The sequence below is a fragment of the Ictidomys tridecemlineatus genome, chromosome 10 (assembly GCF_052094955.1).
Source record: "Ictidomys tridecemlineatus isolate mIctTri1 chromosome 10, mIctTri1.hap1, whole genome shotgun sequence".
In the NCBI taxonomy this organism is placed as follows: domain Eukaryota; kingdom Metazoa; phylum Chordata; class Mammalia; order Rodentia; family Sciuridae; genus Ictidomys; species Ictidomys tridecemlineatus.
Window position 1 is genome coordinate 111,185,312 of NC_135486.1, and position 23,294 is coordinate 111,208,605.

The 23,294-nt window shown below is 37.7% G+C and overlaps 1 protein-coding gene across 1 annotated transcript; it reads left to right on the forward strand.

Annotated features, from left to right (window-relative positions):
* Window positions 1–462: 462 nt before the first annotated feature.
* On the forward strand, window positions 463–1,344 carry LOC101975290 (olfactory receptor 2AE1). The gene has a single exon (XM_078024710.1). It carries the CDS (start codon window positions 463–465, stop codon window positions 1,342–1,344), a length of 882 nt encoding a protein of 293 aa, XP_077880836.1.
* The last annotated feature ends 21,950 nt before the right edge of the window (window positions 1,345–23,294 follow it).

Genomic DNA, 23,294 nt, shown 5'->3' on the forward strand with positions numbered 1-23,294 from the left:
TTCACAAAAGAATAAGGCCAAAGTTCTGTAACACCACCCTTAACAATTACATGTATTAATAGAAATGTCTTAGTGGTTCAGATGCTCTGGATAAAACCTGCCTGGTAAAAAAAGAAACATAATCCAACAACCATACAAACACAGACACACACTAAGACAAATCACACATATGATTACACACACATATGCCTATATTTAGTAAGAAGAGTCATAAAATTTGGCCCTTAATAGAGTCTTGGAATTTCAAATGACCATGATTGTGATGACAAATTTTAGGTTTCTCTTGCTTTGAAAAAACTGAATTTCAATAATTTTAGCTGCTGGATAATTACAAATAGAGAAAAATCTCTTCACAAATGTTTTATTGGATCAAAGTGCTTATCACCTTGTACACAGGATCCCATATTTCTGGCATCACACTTTGTCTCCACTCCCTGTTTCCCTAGGGCCTGAGAAGGGACCATGTGGCTGAGGAATCAGAGGTCTCTGGCAGACTTCATCCTTGAAAGGCTCTTTGAAGACTCCTTGACCCACCTTTTCCTTTTCTGCCTGACCATGGTGGTCTACCTTGTTGCACTGAGTGGCAACACCCTCACCATCCACCTCATCTGTGTGGATCGTGGGCTTCACACCCCCATGTACTTCCTACTCAGCCAGCTCTCCCTCATGGACAAGATGCACGTCTGCACAATCATCCCCAAGATCGCCACCAACTACCTGTCTGGCAGGAAGTCCATCTCCTTCATGGGCTGTGCCACCCAGCACTTCCTTTATTTGTCTATGGGTGGTGCTGAGTGTCTTCTGCTAGCTCTCACGTCCAATGACAGGTATGTTGCCATCTATCATCCTCTGCATTACATTGTGCTCATGAGCAGGAAGGTGGCACTGCTGATGGCCCTCACGTCATGGTTAGGGGCTTCTCTGAACTTTCTAATTCACACTTTCATCTTGATGTACTTACCTTTCTGTGAGATTCGGAAAATACACCACTTGTACTGTGAGTATCAAGCTGTCATGAAGTTGGTTTGTGTTGATGTCACTGTCTGTGAGTCCACAGTGTACATCAGCACTATTGTGCTTCTTCTCCTCCCCATCATCCTGGTTTCTACATCCTATGGCTTCATCTTGCACAGTGTCATTGAGATGCATTCAGCTGGGAGTAAGAGAAATGCCTTTGCCACTTGCAGCTCCCACCTCACTGTGGTCTCTCTGGTTTGGTTCCTGCATCTTCTCATACATGAGTACCAGGTCCCAGTGCACTTCACTGCAAGACAAAGTTGGTTCTGTATTCTATACCATCATTACTCTCACACTGAATCCTCTGATTTATATTCTCCAGAATAAGAATGTAGCTAAGGCTCTGAGGAGAGTGTTGAGGAGAGATTTTATCTCCCAATGACTATATCCGTGTTTGTCCCAAATGTAGATGTTATTCTGGGTAAATCTCTAAGAATTTTCAAGAATCCAGATACTTGATGTTCTCTGACTCCTCCAAGAATAAAGTAGTTTACATATAACTTCTCTATTTTAACTTAGTTGCAGGAATTCAAGCAGCATCATATATATGTCTACAGTCATTCAGAGTATTAGAGAAATATCTTTAGAAATCCCATTAAAAGAAGATATATAACGGTTAGTGACACTCTAAACATATTAAGATAAATATATAAGGACCTTTCTATTATTATTTATCAACAAGACATATGTAAATCATGCCACTAGAGGGTATTTAAGGAGTATAAAATTAGAATTTGTTGCTTAATATCAGAGTCATGGGAAGTAAAGGGTATTTTGAAAGAAAGGATAGATGATACAAAATTTATACTCATAGACTTTTATAGTTCTTGATTCAGTGTTTATGAATTTATAAGGGAAGGAATAAAGAGGTGAGGATATGGAGAGGGGTGGAGAGAATCCCAAGAGAACCAGAGAGGATGAGTCTTTATGTTTGGCAATGAGATGGTCACCTCCTTTCCGTTACACAACACAGAGTACTGTATAGAGACACTGACCAAGCCCAGAGAAGGTCCAGCATCACTAGTAACTCAAGAGCAGCGTCAATTTATCTTCAATTCAAATTTTTATTCACAGAGCAAATAATTTTACACTCTAGAGATACCCTTTTGTTCTGACATATATCCTTCTTTAAGAACAGAGCATAAATCTTTAGGGAGATTCAGATTCTACTTTACAGACTTTTCTCTTGACACAATCTTTAGAACATTGGTTTTTATGGCTGAAGTAATGATTCCCTGCTTAATTTAAGAGGAATCTGAAAACTAGCATACTTAAAAGTAGTAAATGAGGCATCAAAACAAAAAGAATTAGAAAAGGTAAATTTCAGATAATAAAGCTCTACTAACATATAAAACTACTTTTAGCCTTGTATATCTGGGATTCCTTTGATTTATTTTATAAGCTGTGTCAAAATTGGATAGTAAAATTATATATACATCTGTCCATTCAACAACATATTTCATGAGCATCTATTCACTGTCATGCCTGGGATAAAATCATGTTGGCTTGTGGGGTTTTTTTTTAAATGTGAATTTGTAGCAAGAGAGCTGGAGATGAAGCTCAGTAGTTTAGCACTTGCCTAGCAACCATGAGGCCCTGAATTCCCTGGTACCACAAGAAAAAAAATTAAGTAAAATGGGTGAATTAAAAAAATTTAAACCAGAGTCAAACTCTCTGTTAAGCTAAATAAACTGAACTTCATGGAGGTTTGCTCATGTTCTTTCATGCATGGGTTACACAGGAAACCCTGAATAGATTTTATAATTTGAAGTATTTGAGTAGTCCCTCCCTTCTAAAAGAGTCCAGTCATGCCTTTTGATTGAACCAATGCAGTTTAAAGATGGAAAAGACCTTCAGGGAATATTATGCTTACCCACCTCCAAGGCTCCTCTTTGTCTTTACTTCCAAGAGATGTGCAAATGGGGAACATTTGAATCCTACAGAGTTTTGAGGAGCACTTTTGCCCTATTCTCACCGAGGCATTTCTTTACTGTCAGGATACCTCCATCAATCTTCTGATTTCAGGAGAGGGAAGAGAAGAAAATTGTCAATGGAGATTGAGAAATTCCAGCTGAGAAAGACTAGGAGCTTGCAGAAAGTACCTACCCCATCCTAGGTGTATTAGATACTTATTTTCTATCAGATCTAAGTTCCCTATACGTGAAGCATAGCTACATGGCTGCCCTGAATCCTCAAAGAAAATGATAACCATATCTCTCCTCTCATTTCCCATATGGAAAACTAACAGATTGGGGAGGATTTGTATATTAAATGAACAATACCTAGAAATAAGCCATCTAAGACCTTGCTTTTTATGACTCAATGACAACTTTTCATTTTTCACAGAAGAGATTCCACATTGTTCCATAAATGTAACAAATTACTATTTTAAAATTTCAAATAGTTTGCAAATATTTTCTGCATATTGAGAAACAAATATTTTCTGCATATCGTGTGTGCGCACACACACACACACACACACATACACACACACAAAAAGAGGGAGATAAATGTCTCATTCTTCTCAAAACTCACTGACCTGCTGGTGGACATAGATAAATTGCAGTGGAAAACAACAGGGATTCTTTAATATTGATTCACTTGTGGAATTGGCCCAGGAAGAACGGGTGTCCGAAGCTGCGTTTCTTTTGGGCAGGTAGCAGGTTGGTCTCAGCCATCACCCTGCCTCCCACCAGTTTGCCCTTCAGCTTGCCTGGCCTAGAACTCCCTCTTCCCAGTTCCTGCTCCAGAGCTGTCTTCTCTGTCTAGAGGGAAGTGGGCTGTTTTCTGCCATGTCCAGGCTCAACTGGTTTTGCTCCTTGCAGCAAGTCACCCTCAGGCCCAGAACTATTCTGAGTTATTCTGAGTGGCTCCCCTGAGGGAATTTGAGTCATTTGATTCCTCAAAAAGTCCCCCCTTCATGCCCAGAAACCATTCGTGCCAATGCGGGGAGATAGAGGGGTGAGCAGCCTCCCAGAGCTCTGCAGGAGGCAGACTCCCATCCCCCTCTGCAAGTCCCACCGTCACTCTCTGTGGTAGCCCAGGTCCAGGCTAGGACCTTAGCACCATCCTCCCCTCTCTCTGTCTATCCCAGAACCTCAGGGGCATACTTGTAACCAGCTAACTCCATGTGGGCATGTACAGGCAAACAGAACCAGAACGGGAAATGAGTCATGTCTTTGTGTTACACAGTGGACACCTCTGTAGACGTCCATTGGTTTAAAGGGTCAGAGAAGGAAGAGGGATGAGACCATTCCCCTCTCCCAGAAATAAAGCTTGTACCTTCGAAATTCCTTTATGCCCTTGAAGTCAAACTAAAAATTGTGTCTAGTATGGAGGTGTCTGCTGGTTGACATTGGTGTTTTTTCTAATGCAATAAATATTTCTGCCTGAAAAAAAGAGTTAAAGCTATGCAATTCTTGACAGAAAATTACAACTATGTAAGTCCATATGGCCTCAATGGAGTCTGAGATTTTTTTTAAGAGAGAGTGAGAGAGGAGAGAGAGAGAGAGAGAGAGAGAGAGAGAGAGAGAGAGAGAGAGAGAGAGAGAGAGAGAGAGAATTTTTAATATTTATTTTTTAGATCTCGGCGGACACAACATCTTTGTTGGTATGTGGTGCTGAGGATCGAACCCGGGCCGCACGCATGCCAGGCGAGCGCACTACCGCTTGAGCCACATCCCCAGCCCTGGAGTCTGAGATTTGATACTTAAAGCACAAACAATAAAAGGAAAACACATAAATCACACATCATTCAAATGTAAGTTTCCGTGACATGTTGAGTTTTTAACATTTTTATAAATATCATTCATATTGCATGCATCTTCTGTCATTGCTTTTCTTCTATGAACTTTACAGCTTTGAGATTAATAGATTTAAGATTTTGAAACCTAGTTCATTCATTTTAATGGTTGAGGTATATAGCAGCTTCCATGAAAAAAATAAATTGCAAAAAACTAAAAACTTTGTGCTTCAAAGGACAATATCAAGAAAGTGAAAAGACATCTATAGAATAGGAAAAACCTCTTGCAAATCATAATCTAATAAGAATCTCTGTGAAGAATATATAAAGATTCTTTAAAACTCAAAATGAAAAGACAAATGCTTGGGGTATACATGGGCAAAGGACGTGGATAGATTTTTTTAAATTATTAGTTATGGATGGACCTTTATTTATTTGCTTCTATGTGGTGCTGAGAGTTGAACCAAGTGCTGAACACATGCCAGGCAAGTGCTCTACCACTGAGCCACAATCCCAGCCCATGAATAGATATTTCTTTAAAATAGTGGATCTGTCTTAACTTTCCTATGTACACAGATGAATTCACCACAGTGAATTTCCACATCGTGTTCATCCACAAGGCTGGGATTCTAATTAGAAAAATATGTACTCTATTTTTGTATAAATATGTCAGAATATACTCTCCTGTCATGTACACCTAAACAGAACAAATAAAAAAGTAACTAACATTTCTTAGTACTAGTAACCAACAGGAAGATACAAATCAAAACCACACAAAACTATCTTACATTCACTACAATGTCTAAAATTAGAGGTGGAAACATAAAGTCCTGAAAAGATATGAAGTAATTGGAAGTCTCATACATTTTTGGTGAGAAAGCAAAATGGTACAACTATTATAGAAAACATTTTTTGGTGATTCTTTATTAAGTGAAACACAGAATTATTGTATAAGCCAGAAATTTCACTCCTGAGTATATACCAAAAGAAATTGAAAACTAGAGTTCACAAACAAGTTTCACAATGTTTTTCATAACAACACTATTCACAATGGCCAAAAGGTGGAAATCACCCAAATGTTCATCAATGATGAATGGATAACCAAATTGTAATATATAAATACAATAAAATATTATTTGGTCATAAAATCTGAGGTACTGATATATATATATATATATTTCACTTGAAAACAAAATGCTAAATGATAGCCATTTACATCACAAAAGATTACATATTATATGACTCCATTTTTATAATGTGTCCCAAATATGCAAAGCTACAGAGACAGAAAAATAAAGTACTGTTTGTGTAGGGTAAAGGATTTTGGAAGCTGAAGTTAAAAGATAATTATTTTTCTGAGTTTTGACAATGGTGATGGCTGCATGCATCATTTAACACACTGAAAATTATGGAATTTTAGATGTTAAGAGGGTTAATTATATAGTATGTAAATGATATCTTAACAAACTTGTTATTTAAAAAAGAAAAAGAAATGCTAGTCGACATAGTAATTAAAAGAAAAAGTGGATGAAGGACATTTAAATCTCTGATATTCTTCACTTTTTTTTTCACAAAGAAATCTTGTGGATTGTTGAGGGAATCAACATTAACTTTGTCTCTGGCTGCAGCTGGCCCTGTGTCATGCCCCTGCCAGCCCCTCTTCCACTCAATGTGAATGAAGATAGTGTGGCATCCTTCCTCTGTGTACCAGGATGTGCTAGTGATTATGCTGTGCTGTAGGCCCCACAAATTCTGAGTAGAGAAAACAAAGAATATTTAAATCTGTGTCAGTTTACCCTCCCTCCTTCTGCTACACATACAGCAATAAATAGGACCTGCACAGATCCATACATTGTCAGAATTATCTGTTGACCAATCGCTAGTTCTTGCTCCCATCACATGCCATGAGGCAGCTGCCCTGTGCCAGGGGAGTCAGAGACACTAGGGTGAGTGAGACGCATCTCTGAGCTCAAAGAGCTCACAGAGGGAGGGAGGGAGGGAAAGAGAGAGAGAGAGAGAGAGAGAGAGAGAGAGAGAGAGAGAGAGAGAGAGAGCCAGCCATAAGTTAACCAATTACAGCAGCGAGTGAAGAGAAGATGATAAAAGATGATTAAGGGGGGGGGTGTTCCAAGATGGTGGGCCAGAGGGAGGCAGAATTCTGCGTTGCTCAGTGATCTGAGGTTCAAGTTGTGAGAATATGGCTTCTCTGCAAGCAATATTCCTGCCCGATGCAGGAAGCACCTTGCCTGTCCAGGACTCCATGCCTCAGCATCAGCAGTCTCCTCAGTATCTCCCAACTACTAGCCCTCGCAGGACTACTGGATACCTGAGTGAGACCATCCATCGCAGTGGCAGCAGCCCCCACAAAGAACTTTTGACCACCCACTCAAGCAGAAATTACAGACACTTCTTCCATGGAGGACACCTGGAGCTTCCCATGAGTAAGAACTCAGTCTACTACCCCTGTGTGAACCCCCATTTACCAAAGTGGGGAATCCCCTGGTCACTGCCATCTTGGGACTCCACAGCAATGACATAATCCCCTACACACAGAGCCTGCCAGCACCCAGGAACTTCACACAGGCTCTGAAGTCAGCTGACACTGCCAGCCACAGAGATTGCTGATGAATTCATCATCCAACACAATCGCCAGACTCCCTCCATCAGAACGGACACCCCACTGCTGAAAGTAAGAGCCTCCATCTTGGGTCACCTTAGTCACCATCTTTATGGTACTCAGTTTCTAATTCTCTGCTCTCCCCAGTAGCTGATAACTCTGCACAATGACACACGGTTACTTTCACCATACTGAGGGCAGAGATACCAGCTAACAACTGAGGACCCCACCTATTGTATGAGAAAGGAAGCAGGAAAGATACTATAAACAACCAAAACAAGCCTGTGTCTTTCTTTAATATTTTTTTCTATCTCCATCTCGCTCTCTCCCTCTCTCTCTCTTTCCCTCTCCTTCTCCTTTCTCCCCACCCTCACATCCCCAACATATGTGAAACCAAGTACTTTGCATGAATTAGGATTTTGATGTCTAGGATGTCTGAATAGTATATTGCATTATGTTGTACATTCTTTTAATACTATTTTATTTTTAAAAGTTTTTAAAATCTTTTTTCTTTTTTTACCACCAGGTTCTGCTATTTTTATATTTTTTGCTTTTCTTGATATGTCTGTGTGTTTGTTTTATGTACTCTACTGTCTTCCCACTTACTTGTCTACCCAAATGTACTTCTTTTCCTCTCTCCTGCTACTAATCCCCCTCTTTAGATTTCTCTTTCATACTTCCTAAGGCATAATAACTCTATATCCTCACCTCCTACCTCCTCACCATATCATCCTATTCCTCAATCCAGGTTTCTTGTCTACTATCAGAATCTGTAAATCCTTTTACAAACCTACTGAGTATATTGTAGATAATAATTTAATTCACTATTTTTGTACATTGTGAACAAACTGTAAACATTAGCAAACATTTGTTTTTTTATGGTGTATATTTGTTTATACTGAGATCTGATAACATTGTCCTTAACTTCAAAGAAGAGGTATTGGGTTCCTACAGGGGCACAATAAGCCTATAGGGTAAAATAGGTAACGCCTAGATACACAGTGCTAGAAGGAAAGACACACAAGCAATATGAAAAGGCAAAGGAAGAATGTGCCTCAAAAAAATCAAGATACTGCATTATTAGAATCCATGGCTAGCACAGCAGAAGATATTACAGAGAAGGAGTTCAGGATGTACATAATTAAAATGTTCTGTGAACTAAGAGATGAAATAAGAGCAAATACAGGCAGCAAAAGATCATTTTAAAAAAGAGGTACATCAACAAATAGAGGAAGCAAGAGATGACTTCAATAGGGAGATAGAGGTTTTAAAAAACAGACAGAAATCATGCAATGAAAGAAACAATAAAGCAAATTAAAAATTCAATTGAAAGCATCACCAACAGATTAGACCACTTGGAAGACAGGACCTTAGACAATGAAGACAAAAATATATAATCTTGAAAATAATAAAGACCACACAATGAAAATGGTAAGAAACCATGAGCATAACAAAAAAATATGGGATAGCATAAAAAGACCAAATTTAAGTGTTGTGGGGATAGAGGAAGGAATGGAGTTCCAAACGAAAGGTATGGGCAATCTGTTCAATGAAATAATATCAGATAATTTTCCAAACATGAAGAATCAATTATAAAAACAAATTCAAGAGGCTTACAGTGTGCCAAATGTACAAAATTATAACAAATCCACACCAAGGCACATTATAATGAAAATACTTAATATACTGAATAAGGAGAGAATATTAAAAGCCATGAGAGAAAGGAATCAGACTACATATAGATGGAAACCGATTAGAATATGTGCAGAGTTTTAAACTCTGAAAGTTAGAAGGTCCTGGAATAATATCAAGCTCTGAAAGAAAATGGATGCCAACCAACCAAGAATCTTATATCTAGGAAAAACTGAGCTTTAGATTTGATGATAACATTAAAACCTTCCATGATAAACAGAAGTTAAAAGATTTTACAACTTGAAAGTCTCTAGTACAGAGTATCCTTGGCAGAATATTCCATGAAGAGGAATTAAAAAACAACAAGAAAAATTAGAAAGGGAGGTATTATACCAAAGGAAAAAATTAATGAAAGGAGAAACCAAGTGAAATTAAACACCAAAAAATAAACAAAAATGCTAGAAATACAAATTATGTCTCAATAATAACCCTGAATGTTAATGGCCTAAACTCACCAATCAAAATATATAGACTGGCAGACTGGATTTTAAAAAAAGACTCAAAAATTTGCTGCTTCTAAGAGACTCATCTCATTGGAAAATCCATCCACAGATTGAGGGGGAAAATTTGGGAAAAATCATACCACTCACATGGACTGTGGGAGCAAGCAGAGGTTTCCATCCTCATATCAATCAAAGTAGAATTCAAGCCAAAGTTAATCAAAATGGATAAAGATGGACATTATATACTGCTCAAGGGAATCATTCACGAAAAGACATAACAATCATAAATATATATGCCCCAAACAATGGTGCAGCTATGGTCATCAAACAAATTCTTCTCAAGTTCAAGAGTCAAATAGGCCACAACATAATAATTTTGGGTGACTTTAACATACATCTTTCATCACTAGATAGATGTTCCAAACAAAAGCTGAACAAACAAACTCTAGAACTCAATAATATAATCAATGACTTAGACCTAACTGACATATATAGAATATTTTAATCTTTAACAAGAGAATATACTTTCTTCTCAAAAGCACATGGATCCTTCTCTAAAATAGACCATATAATATGCCACAAAGCAACTCTTAGAAAATATAAAAAAGTGGAGATATTACCCTGAATTCTATCAGATTATAATGGAATGAAATTAGAAATCAATGATAAAGTAAGAAATAAAATCCACTCCAACACCTGGAAAATAAACAATATGCTATTGAATGAACAATGGGTTACAGAAAACATCAGGAGGAGATTAAAAAGTTTTTAGAGCTGAATGAGAACACAGATACAACATATCAAAATCTCTGGGACACTATGAAAGCAGTTCTAAGAGGAAAGCTCATTGCATGGTGTTCATTCCTTAAGAGAAGAAAAAGTCAACAAATAAGTCACTTAACACAACATTTCAAAGCCCTAGAACAAGAAGAACAAATCAACACCAAAAGCATCAGAAGACAGGATATAATTAAAATCAGAGCTGAAATAAATGAAATTGAAACAAAACAAAATGAACAATTGAAAAAATTGACAGAACAAAAAGTCAGTTCTTTGAAAAAACAAATAAAATGACAGATCCTTAGCCATGCTAATGAAGAGAAGGAGAGAGAAATCTCAATCACTAACATACATGATGAAAAGGGAAATATCACAACAGACACTACAGAAATACAGAAGAAAATTAGAAATTATTTTGAAAATATGTACCCTAATAAAATAGAAAATATCAAAGGCATTGATAAATTTCTAGAGTCATATAATTTGTCCAAATGGAATCAGGATGATATACAAAATTTGATCCAATCAATTTCAAGTGATAAAATACCAGACACCATCAAAAGGCTACCAACCAAGAAAAGCCCAGGAATGGATGGATATACATCCAAGTTCTACAAGATCTTTAAAGAAGAACTAATACCAATACTCTACAAATTATTTCAGGAAATAGAAAAAGAGGCAGCACTTCTAAACTCATTCTATGAAGCCAATATGACTCAGATTCCAAAACCAGGCAAAGACACTTCGAAAAAAGAACACTTCAGACCAATATTTCTAATGAATAAAGGTGCAAAAATTCTCAATAAAATGGTGGCAAATCAAATACAAAAACATATCAAAAAGATACTGTGCCATGATCAAGTGGGGTTCATCCCAGGGATGCAAGGTTGGTTCAACATACAGAAATAATAAAATGTATTTCATCACATCAATAGACTTAAAGACAAGAACCATTGATCATCTCAACAGATGAAGAAAAAAGCATTTGATAAAATACAGCACTGCTTCATGTTCAAAATTCTAGAAAAACTAGGGATAACAGGAACATACCTCAATGTTGTAAAAGTTATATATGCTAAGCCCCAGGTCAACATGATTCTAAATGGAGAAAAATTGAAAGCATTCCCTCTAAAAATTGGAACAAGACAGGATTGCCCTCTTTCACCACTTCTATTTAACATAGTTCTTGAAACACTGGCCAGAACAATTAGACAAATGAAAGAGAGTAAAGGGTTTAATTTCATTTTGTTGCATATGGATTTCCAGTTTTCCCTGCACCATCTGTTGATGAGGCTATCTTCTCCAATGCATGTTTTTGGCACCTTTGTCTAATATAAGATAATTGTAATTTTGTGGGTTAGTCTCTGTGTCATCTATTCTGTACCATAGGTCTACCAGTCTGTTTTGGTGCCAATACCATGCTGTTTTTGTTACTATTGCTCTGTAGTATAGTTTAAGATCTGGTATAGTGATGCCACCTGCTTCACTCTTCCTGCTAAGGATTGCTTTAGCTATTCTGGGTCTCTTATTTATCCAGATGAATTCCATGGTTGTCTTTTCTATTTCTATGAGGAATGCCATTGGGATTTTGATTGGAATTGCATGAAATCTGTATAGTGCTTTTGGTGGTAATGTCATTTTGATAATATTAATTCTGCCTATCCAAGAGCAAGGTAGATATTTCTATTTTCTAAGGTCTTCTATGATTTCTTTCTTTAGGGTTCTGTAGTTTTTATTGTGTAGATCTTTTACCTCTTTCTTTAAGTTGATTCCCAAGTATCTTATTTTTTTTGAAATTATTGTAAATGGGCAGTTTTCTTTCTCAGAGGATTTGTCACTGACTATAGAAATGCTTCTGATCTATGGGTGTTGATTTTATATCATGCTACTTTGCTGAATTCATTTACTAGTTCTAGAAGCTTTCTGGTGGAGAGTTTTGGGTCTTCTAGGTACAGAATCATATCATCAGCAGATAATGCTAATTAAGTCTTCTTTTTCTATATGTATCCCTTTAATTTTTTTGTCTGTCTAATTTCTCTGGCCAGTATTTCAAGAACCATGTTTACAAGAAATGGTGAAAGAGGACATCCCTGTCTTGTTCCAGTTTTTAGAGGGAATGCCTTTCATTTTTCTCCATTTGGGATAATTTTGGCCTGAGGCTTTACATAGATAGTCTTTATGATATTGAAATATGTTCTTGTTATCCCTAGTTTTTCTAGTGTTTTGAACATGAAGTAATTCTGTATTTTGTCAAATGCTTTTTTTGCACATATTGAGATGATCATATGATTTTAATCCTTGAGTCTATTGATGTGATGATTACATTTATTTATTTCCATATGTTGAATGAACCTTGCATCCCTGGGATGAGTCCCACTTGATCATGGTGCACGATCTTTTTGACATGTTTTTGTATTCAATTTTCCAGAATTTTATTGAGAATTTTTGCATCTATATTCATTAGAGATATTGGTGTCTTTGCCTGGTATTAGCATCAGGGTGATATTGGCTTCAGAGAATAAGCTTGGAAGTGCTGCAAGCACAGTCTTTCTAAAGATGGTGCTGGAGAAACTGGACAGTCACAGGTCAACAAAATGAGACAACAAAACCAAACCTCATCTTGTTTAACAATGAACGTGACATAGATTATAGATTCAAATGCAAAACATAAAAGTACAACTTTTAGAGGAGAAAGAAGAAAAACAAAAGTTTTTGAGTATGAATATGGAGCAACTCTGTGTTTCTGTAGTGTTATTGTGTGAGTTTTTTGCTCCTGGAATCCTGCCAACATATTAATTTTTTCCTCCACATGAATGTGAAAAAACTAAAACTGAGGGAAAGTGAGTGAGTTTCCCAGGAATATTCACAATGACACTTCACTTGTTTTTTTTTCCAGATTTTTTTTTTCATTTATTTTATGAAACCCCCAGAATACTGGTAAAATTAGGAAGTTAAAGGCACCAGTGAATTTAATTTTACAAAGATTATGTGATTGTTTTAGTTCATCTTTTCACTGCTATGACCAAAAGACTTGAAAAGAAGAATTTAGAGAAGGTAAAATTTATTTGGCTCACTGTTTCAGAGATCTCATTTTGAAGATGGTTGATTTTTTTGTTCTGGTCTACAGTACAGCAGAACAAAATGGCAGAAAACTGTGATGGAAGAAAGCAGCTCAGGGCACAGCACCAGGAAGCAGAGTGAGAACGCCACTCACCAAGGACAAAATATAATCTCCAAAGGCAGAACCCAGTGACCCACCTCCTCCAGCCACACCCTACCTGCTTACAGTTATAACAGTTAATGCACTGATCACATTAAGGCTTTCATAAGACAATCACTTTATTTCTGAATTTTCTTGCATTGTCTTATACATGAGCTTTTGGGGACACCTCATATTTGAAACATAACAGTGGTCCTCAAACATGTTGTCAGGTGAGAAAAATGAGTGATGAATGACAAAATGGAGTCACCTTCAAGTTTCCTTGCTCAGTGTAGGAAAGAAGGGGAAATGCCACCAACATACATGAGTCAGCAAATTAAATACTTACTCTAGGTTTTTGCTATGATACTTAAAACAAATCTTCCTGTTGCTAAGTTTCAGGGGTGATATTTTCATGCTGCAAAGGGAGTATCCAATAATATGGATCTTAGCTCTTATCTAGTAAGTAGTTGACTGGGGAAGTATGAGAAGGAAATGATTGCTTTTACAGAGGGAAGAGCAGTATAGAATTCTCAGGTGGACGTTAGGTCTGGAATTATAGAATTAGAATCTGATTTTAAAAAGTCTCAGAATTTGTGAGAGGAAATCTGAGCATAGAGAAGCTTTTCTTCTGATCTTCTGAAATATATAATAGATCAACAAATATATGAAAAAATGTTCAACATCTTTCATAATCAGAGAAATGCAAATCAAAACTACTCAAGATTTCATCACATGACAGTCAACATGGCAGTCATCAAGAATACAGACAACAATAAATATTGGCAAGGATGTAGGGGAAAATGCACAGTCATACATTGCTGGTGGGACTGCTAATTGGTGCAACCAATCAAGAAAGCAGTATGGAGATTCCTTAGAAAACTTGTAATGGAACCACCACTGCACTCAGATATTCTACTCCTCAACCTCTACCCAAAGGACTTAAAATCAGCATACTATAGTAATGCAGTAATGCATACTATAGTAATGCAGCCACATCAATGTTCATAGTAGCTCAATTCACAATAGCTAAATTTTGGAAGCAACCTAGATGCCTGTAAATAGATGAATGGATAAAGAAACTGTGGTATATATACAAATGGAGTATTATTTAGCCTTAAAAGAATAAAATCATGGCATTTGCAGGCAATTGGATGGAGTTAGAGAATATCATGCTAAGTAAAGTAAGCCAATGCCCAAAATCCAAAGGTTGAATGTTCTCTCTGATAAGTGGATGCTGATCCAAGACAGGGAGGGGGGAGACATGGGAACAATTGAAGAACTTTGGGCAAAGGATAGGCAGGGTGGGCAGGGTGTGGGAAGGCAGGAAAGATGGTGGAAAGAGATGGACATCAATACCCTAGATACCCTAGATACAACAATCACCTTGTAGTAGTGCAGAAAGTTCCAAAGGGAGGCAGAGGTGCTGGCCCAGAAATTCTCATCTTCTTAAATAGCCCATGTGAAGATGTTCTGTATCTATAAAGTGAAAGAGAAACCCAGGTCACCATGACTGTCATTCTATAGATAAGGGACTGGCCAGTCTCTGACCCAGAGACTGGACCAGGCAGAGAGGGAGGTAACATGTAGATGACACATGATATTGAAACCCCATCAGCACATTCTCTCCTTTCCAATTCCAGTTAGAGAACACCCCCTTCTCGACCTGAAAAGCACAATAATTAGCTAAAAAATATTTAGACTTCATGGCCCAAATTCTTGGTTTTATACTGGCTAAACATTCCCATAAGTGAGTGCTGCTGAGAGGTCCAGGCTGGTGTTCTGCCAGGGCATTTTATTTGCTATGACACTTCCTTAATGTAGAAATTTCTAGTTTAGGTAAAAAAGAGTGGGGGTCTGATGTTTTGACATTATTTTGATGATGAGATTTTGGGTAACGAAGTCCACTCAATTTTAGGGAATCCACTGAGAGAATATGGTGGCATTTTTTCCTTGCAATTTGTTCCCCAAACTTTTATGCTTTTTCTTCTCTCTGCCATGTCCCTGGTTCAGCATCCAGCACTACTTTAAATCTGACTTCACATGGGCACTTGGAAGCAGTCATAGTATTCTTATTTCTATTGAATGAAAAATGTGTCATTTTAAAAAAATGAGACTTCCATTGGCCTAACACAAATGAGAGATCTGTTGAGTGACACCCAAGTCTGTTGTCAGACAATCAGGTTGAATTGAGCCATAAGGAAGGCTGATTTCCCTTACATCCTTTAAGTGCTACTTTGAGGAATGAATGACTGAAAAATCATCTCCAGACTATTCCTCTTCTTGTTAATGTGTTCCTCCAACTGGTGATGGTCAAATGGCAGCACAGAGCCAGACATGCTCATGTTCACCAAAGTGGTCAATCACAAAGCAATTTGTTTATTGTCTCCATTCATAAACTCTTTGTGTAAGAAAATCCACAAAGGCTGGTGCCCCCTTGGGCTGAATAACAGCAACTCAGATGTGTCATGTTGACCAGCCCCATTCCTGAGTATTCTGGATCCTAAAACTCCTGACCTACTCCAGCATTACTCAAAGATGAGAGACCATGGGAAGAAGAAAAGGTGAAGAAGAAATTTCTGCCAGCTATTTTAATCTTATTTTTTTTGGTGGGGTTCTTTTTTTTTGTCTTTTTTGGAACTTGGGGTTGAACCAAGGGCTTTGCAAATGCAAGGCAGATGCTTTGCCACTGAGCTACATCCCAGCCCACTGCCAGCTGTTTTAATCATGAAACATCTAATTCTGTATAGATGGCCCCATAGTGGCAGAGAAGGAAAGCGTGGCAAGTATAAATGACTCAACAGCCCTGCAATTCCATTCAGCTACATGGAAGTACCTTCCAAAGTTCAGGTACAGTCCTGTTGACACAGCAGAAAATATGCAATGTAAAACAAGAACCCATGATGAGTTCTAAATATCTGTAATAAGCACTTGATGCTACTTATTTAGAGGAGAATGTTGAAGGCAATGTAGGTTTCATACACTTCTGTACAAATCATGTAACTAAATACAAGAAAATTAAGCTACATGAATTTATTAGAAAATGTCATTAGAAAGAGGATTATGTCACTATAACACCTTGAATTAATATCTTTACTTTCAGAGAATTGAAACTATATCTACATTTTCCTTTTTCATGCTATTATGATTCCCTACTTTTAAGAATGAAATTCAAACAGAACTTCAATATAACCTGCATGAAATCTCTCCTACACACACATCAAAGTAATGTCTCTCTCTCTCCCTCAACTTCAAGATATCATGATCTCATTATTAAGAGCAATTTTCTACTAATGATATTTATTTATGTTTTCATGCTGGAGTATAGAGGAAAAACTGTAAAATCAAATTGGCTTTGGGTGTTATTCAGGTTGCTTACAGATTTCATATTGGGGGAAATACATCTGTTTACTTATGCTAATCAATAAAAAGCAAAAGAATAGGACTTCTTAAAATTTCTGTCAGGTATACTCTACTCTAAATACTCATCATATAGAAAGAAACAGTATAGTGTATTTCAGGGTGGAAGAATTGAGTTTTAGGAGGGAGGGGAGTGCCAGAAGTGGTTTACAGAAAACAGGAAATTGTGCAGTTAGCCTCCTGAGGAGTCTCAGGTGTAATTGGTTCATTGTATGAAAAGTGCTGGGGGCAGGAGGAGTCAGGAATCACCACATGCATAAGAGATATTCCTTTTACATTTGTTTTGCAGATGGCAGAATATCCAGAGAATAAAGGCAAAACCCAAGAAAACTGGTTGTCCCCGAAATTCCCAATGCTCGAAAGGGTGAAGTTTCCACTGTACATGGTAATAACTTATTCATTAACTGTATATGTTTAATTCTGGTTCATTATTCTAAATGAAAACTTAGAGCCAATAAGATCATCCCCAGGAACAAACCTCACCACCAACCCCTCTACCCACAGGAATATGGATTTAGAGGTGGGGAGGAGCTCGAGAAGTCTGCCTAAGATGAAGAGGAACTTCTTAAGTGTTCATAGCCATTTCAATAGTATCATTTCTTTGATCTTCCAAACATAAGGGAAACAGGAACCTGATTAGGCCTCCAACTCCAGGGTTCCAGAGGAGAGGAGGCTAGACAGCAATTAAGAGTGAAATTCAGACAGAAGTCCCATATAACTTGTGTGGACTTCTATCTGAATTTCACTCTTAAGTGCTGCTAGCCTCCTCTCCTCTGGAGTTGGGGGCCTAATCAGGTTGGTGCTCCTAATGGTGCTCCTTATAGATAGAGGAGCGCCAGGCTGATAACTAGGAGGACTCAGGTCTCTATGGAAGAATTTGGGATCAGATCTATCACCACTTTCCTTCAACAGTTTTGTCTTCTGAATTTTCCTTTCAGTTCTGGGGGCTTCTGTTTGGAGAACTGTGCCTGCAGAGCATCCCTTCTGTGCCAAGCTGTGCAAGGCCAGTTTATGTGCTGGGAAATGAGGTGGGACAAGAACGACAGCCAGAAGAAAGATCACTCTTTCCATTTCCTGAAATTGGAGGGCCAGGTGTCCTCTTTGCAGTTGGCAAAGAATCATGCACTGTCTTACATTGTCCTGTTATAATAGGAGCTTCAAGAAGCTACCTTTGGTAAATGCAGTGATTCTGAGGTCAACAGCTGTTCAATGGGTAACTAAAAGCAGGATAAAGCTTGGTGTTCTGCCTTTATTGGGTATCATTTACTAACTTAATATTTTTGACAGCTCAGCTCTGCACATAGACATGTTAATCATTTAAGGAGTGCTCATGTAAAAATTGGAAATATCACATTTATTAACCCAAATTTACCTAATCTGTTTGATACCCCCTCGAAAACTGAGGCAAGATGGAGGGAACATTCAATCATCAGCTTTTACAGTACCTTGTTTCAGAGACCTGGTGTGGTGCCTAGAATTTTCCAGTCATTGTTCAATCTCTTCCAGAAATGACACAGCATTATAGACAGATCACCATGAGGAGACTGTTCCCTCAACAGGAGCAATGATTTCATGGGACCTAAACTGCCCCTTCTAGCATTCCAGGTCTGGTAGATGAACATACTGTGCAGTAAGTTAAATTTACCCACTTCAAGTGATAAGGACTTCTCAGAGTGCTAGAACTGTGATAATGATCTATCAGACTACAGTTTGGCCAAGACTACTTAAAAATGCATACCTCTTCCCCACTTCCCCAAATCTTTTTCTATTTAAACCTTCAGGTCATGTCAGCATGCTGAATATATGCCTAAAACATGTATCCCATTGTGGCTGGTATTAAAGTTCTTTTCTTGCTTTTCACAATTACCATTTGGGTTTGTTTTTTGGGGTGAGTGGCCAAACCTGGCTTTTTCATAATATTAAATATGCAAAAAGTAAAAAGAAAGAAATGAAAAAAATGAGAAATATTATTTGTGTAACTCAGTTCTCAAATGCCCTTTCTTCAAAGTAGGGGCTATCTTCATTTTGCCAGTGTTGAGGGGCAGGTATGTAAGCTTTGTGGCTGGGAGAGGGAATGGCCTTTTTGTTTGTGTTGGTGAGGAGAGGGTCAGATCTAGGGACATTCCCTCTTGGCACTGGGGGAAGTATATACTTCAACCCACTGTCACTGCAGGGTGACTGGGATGCATGCCTGCTGTGTTTAGGATCTGAGCCATGTATTACACATAAGCCAGGCAGAACCTTGGCCTTCATGAATTTTAACCTTTCCTGGGGGAAAGAGACACTAAAGAGCAACAACAAAAATTCCACTCATACAGATTTTGAATTACAAATTGGGATAAATTCTCTGAAGTGAAAGAACCCTTTACTGAATCTTGCAGCAGGATTTGACACATTCATCCTTTCTTTTCTTCAAATCACTCCTTCTTTGAAAAATGTAAAAATAACGGGATTAGTGGGACTGGAGGCATGGAAAGTGTGATGCATTGGGTGTGCCTGGACCTCTTTCCTCATGAGGGAGAAGTTTACCTAAGAGGTCTAAAAGCCTTGTTATCTCAATCAAAAGACACACTCAGCACTGCCTGCCTCTCTCAGGTTTGGCATGAAACACACCCCTTCCTCATTATTCTAAGTATCTTGCATATTATAGTCCCCAAATTTCTCCAATTCATGCAGAAACCAAGAGATCCTATGATCAGGATGCATAAAATGTGGAATTAACTGGAAGTGAAAGATGACACACCTGCCACAGATGTTCTGACCTGTAAAATGTACAGAGGTATCTCAAATGGGAGTGTAAAAAAAGGCACCACACACAGAAATCAATAATTCAGGAAAGAATAGCTAGTATTTATTTACTTATCTATATTTTTTAATTTGATCTTTTTATACATACATGACATTATAGTGTGTTTTGACATTACACATACATAGAGTGTAATTTTTTAATTAGAATAACATTCTTTTGGTTGTACATGATGTGGAGTTTCATTTGTCTTGTATTCATATATGAACATAGGAAGGTGACATTCAATTAATTCCTCTGTTTTTCCTAGTGTGTGTTTTTTGTTCTAATAACTTCTTCATTAACTGGCACAATCCATCCAACAACTCTATGAGATTTGTGTGGTTATAGCCATTATTTTATGAATGAGTAAACTAAGTCTCACAAAGTGTAACTCACACACCCGTGGTTACCTAGCTAAATACTACCAGAGCCACATTTCTAATTTAAATAATCAAACTCTAGTGCCCAGGGTCTTAACCTTGCAACTTGGGCTCAGCCTCACCTACTGCCACACAGGATGAGTTAAGGGACTGGAATGTGGCCCAGATCTTCTGAAAGTGTTGTGCCCAGAGCTCTGTCTCCTACAAAGGCACAAGTTGAAGATACCATTTTAGCCCCATGGGGGACATCCTATCTCCCCTCCTCACACTGGAAGAATGCTTCTGAAGATTTTGAGGTTAAGAGTAAGGAGATTTCATCATGGCTGCTCACTTCCTACTCCATCCCTGAGCCTTTCTTCTTTTGAAAATAACCAATAAGGGAACAGAGTACCTCATAGTTTAGAAAACTCATTTACATCTCTCTTAATGATGGATCCTATTTCTACTCTGTGAGACATCTAGAGTTGGGTTGTTTTAATTCCCCTGTTATAGCCGTGAAACCAACACTGATTAAGAAAATTGCTGAGGCAATTTAACCCTGAAGTGGGGCCCTGTAGCCAGAACTTGTGATTCCAAATTGTGTTGAAGGTGCAAGGGATTCTTTCAAAAACCTGGTTGATGTGTCAGCCTCACATGGGATAAATATTTCTTTCCACACCTCCCAGAATTCTCCCAACATAGTTATGAAATGGTGCAGAACTGCTTGTGAACACAAATCCACAGACAGCCTTTAGTTTATTACTAAATGTAAATTCACTGAATTTCTGGAGTCATCAGACAGTCAGAGGTAGAAATAGCTCAGTCATTTTATAATCTGTATCATTTTGATAGTCAGGAAAGCAGGAAGCAAATGAGGACAAAGCCAATAAATCAAAAAGAAATCAGAATTTATGAAAGAGAAAATGAGTAAGGAGAAGATGAGCATCATGCAGTCTTGTTGAAAAGCACTGCAAAACCTGCACACTCTCCCCTCCACATGGGACAGTGAGTTTATAACTTGCTTGGTGGGACTATAGGCTGGTCTTATCCAGGGAATGCCCTGCTCATCACCAGGAAGAGCCTTGTAAAATGGGTCTTTTAATATTTATTTATTGATTTTGATACTCAGACTTTTTACTTTTTAGTTTGAATTCTGGTCTTGCTAAGTAGGTTATGACCTCACAAATTGATAAGGCTGGCTTTAGACTTGTGATCCTCCTGCCTCAGCCTCCTGAGTCACTTGGATTACAGGAGTGTACCACAATGCCCAGCTAACATTTCTCTTGTACTAAAATCCCTCCAAATGCTACCAACATCCACAGGATAAAACCGAATTGCCTTCAGCAACACCTTATTCTTCTTCACTAGGACATGCTGGCCTCTTTAGTCTTGTCTCACTCTATACCTTTATAAGATGTTTTAAGGGATTGTTATCATTTATCACATCCCAAGCTCCCTAAAGGTGACATGTTCTTGTTTTGTTTTGCCTGTATAGGATAGTCTTCTCCTGGAATGACCCAATCTGTTTTTCTTTTTTTTAAGAGAGAGGGAGAGGGGGGGAGAGAGAGAGAGAGAGAGAGAGAGAGAGAGAGAGAGAGAGAGAGAGAGAGAGAGAGAAATTTCAATATTTATTTTTCAGTTTTTGGCAGAAACAACATCTTTGTTTGTATGTGGTGCTGAGGATCGAACCCGGGCTGCACACATGCCAGGAGAGCACGCTATGGCTTGCACCACATCCCCAGTCCCCCAATATGTTTTCCAAAAAGTGAATTCCTAACCAACTTTCAGGAGTCATACAGGGCATCATCTACCCCAACTAACCCCTTCCACTGACTCATCGGAGAGGTGGTAAAGAGTCCACTTCTGCCCTCTCATAATTCCTATAAAGAAACACCCAGTGGCTGTCAACACAGGATTCCCATTAAAATTGATATGCGTAATCATACAACATGGAATATAATTTGCTCCACTCCAGACCATAGTAATTTCTCTGTCCCTCCCATTCTCCTTCCCTCTGTTAACCTTTCTCTATTCTACTAGTCTTATTTCTACTTTTTGAAAATTAGTGCTTTGTTTTTTTAATGAGATTACAATAAATCACTGAGTCAAACTAAATATAGGAACTGGAACTTTTATTCATCACTGTCTGCACTAATTGACCCACTCCAAGGGTTGTAGCACATAATTTATAGTTAAAAACCACAAGTTAAGCATGTTCTGCATTAAACATAAGTGGCTGTTACTATGATTGAAAATCATACACATAAATCATAAGCTCTAAAATCATAAGCAGAGGGGGAAATGGATCAATACAACCGTAAAAGAGTACAACTGAAAGAATGGTTACTAATATCTAGACAATCATTCTATGTGGTTAGGGTACATTGCAAAGAAAAATGGGAACCAAAAAGAGAATAATTTTACATTGTAGAAGAGGAAGAGAAACATTTGCATTTCTAAGCAGGATGTGCTAAGCAGGATCAGGATGGCAGTGGCAGGGTTTTCTCCTGGCAAAAGAATTTCTTACCTGAAACGGAGTCTCAGAGTAAAATGGAGTTTGTCTGGTTAAGGCACATATATCCTGGCTCATAACTTTTCCCTCTTTTGAATGAGGTAAGGGGTTGTAATGGCTTTATATATATATATATATATATATATATATATATATATTAATTACAATGAATATTTATACTATTTTATAATATATTGTGATTTATATATATATAAAGTTGATTCACAAAATATGTTGTTTTATTAGTTCTGGGACATAGAATACAGTCTGAGTAAGAGAAAAATACACAGTTAACTTTTCAATTCTTCTCTTTTTTTTAGTTTTATCTTTAGAGGTTGGTTGAGGTCTCTTAGTCTGTCCATTCTTTTGCAGGAGATATTTTTGTTGACTTGACTCAGGTGAGATAAATCCACCCTGTGAGTTCATTTACCTTCATGGCCATTAGGGTAGTCAGGATGAGTAAATAAGGTCCCATCCAACTAGAGGTTAATATTTTGTAAAATCATTTGACATAGACAAAGTCATAGTCTTTGTTTTATTTAATAATGAAATTAACAAGACTAAAAGCATGCTTAGTTTGTGTAATAGCTATCTTGAAGTTTGGCTATCTTATACATTATATTCCTCTTTGAGATCATAGTAATCTTTGAAAAAAGTATCACTCTTCTAAACATAACTTTAAATGAGCTGAAGTCCAGCTCATTTTGGAGCCATTTTAACATGTA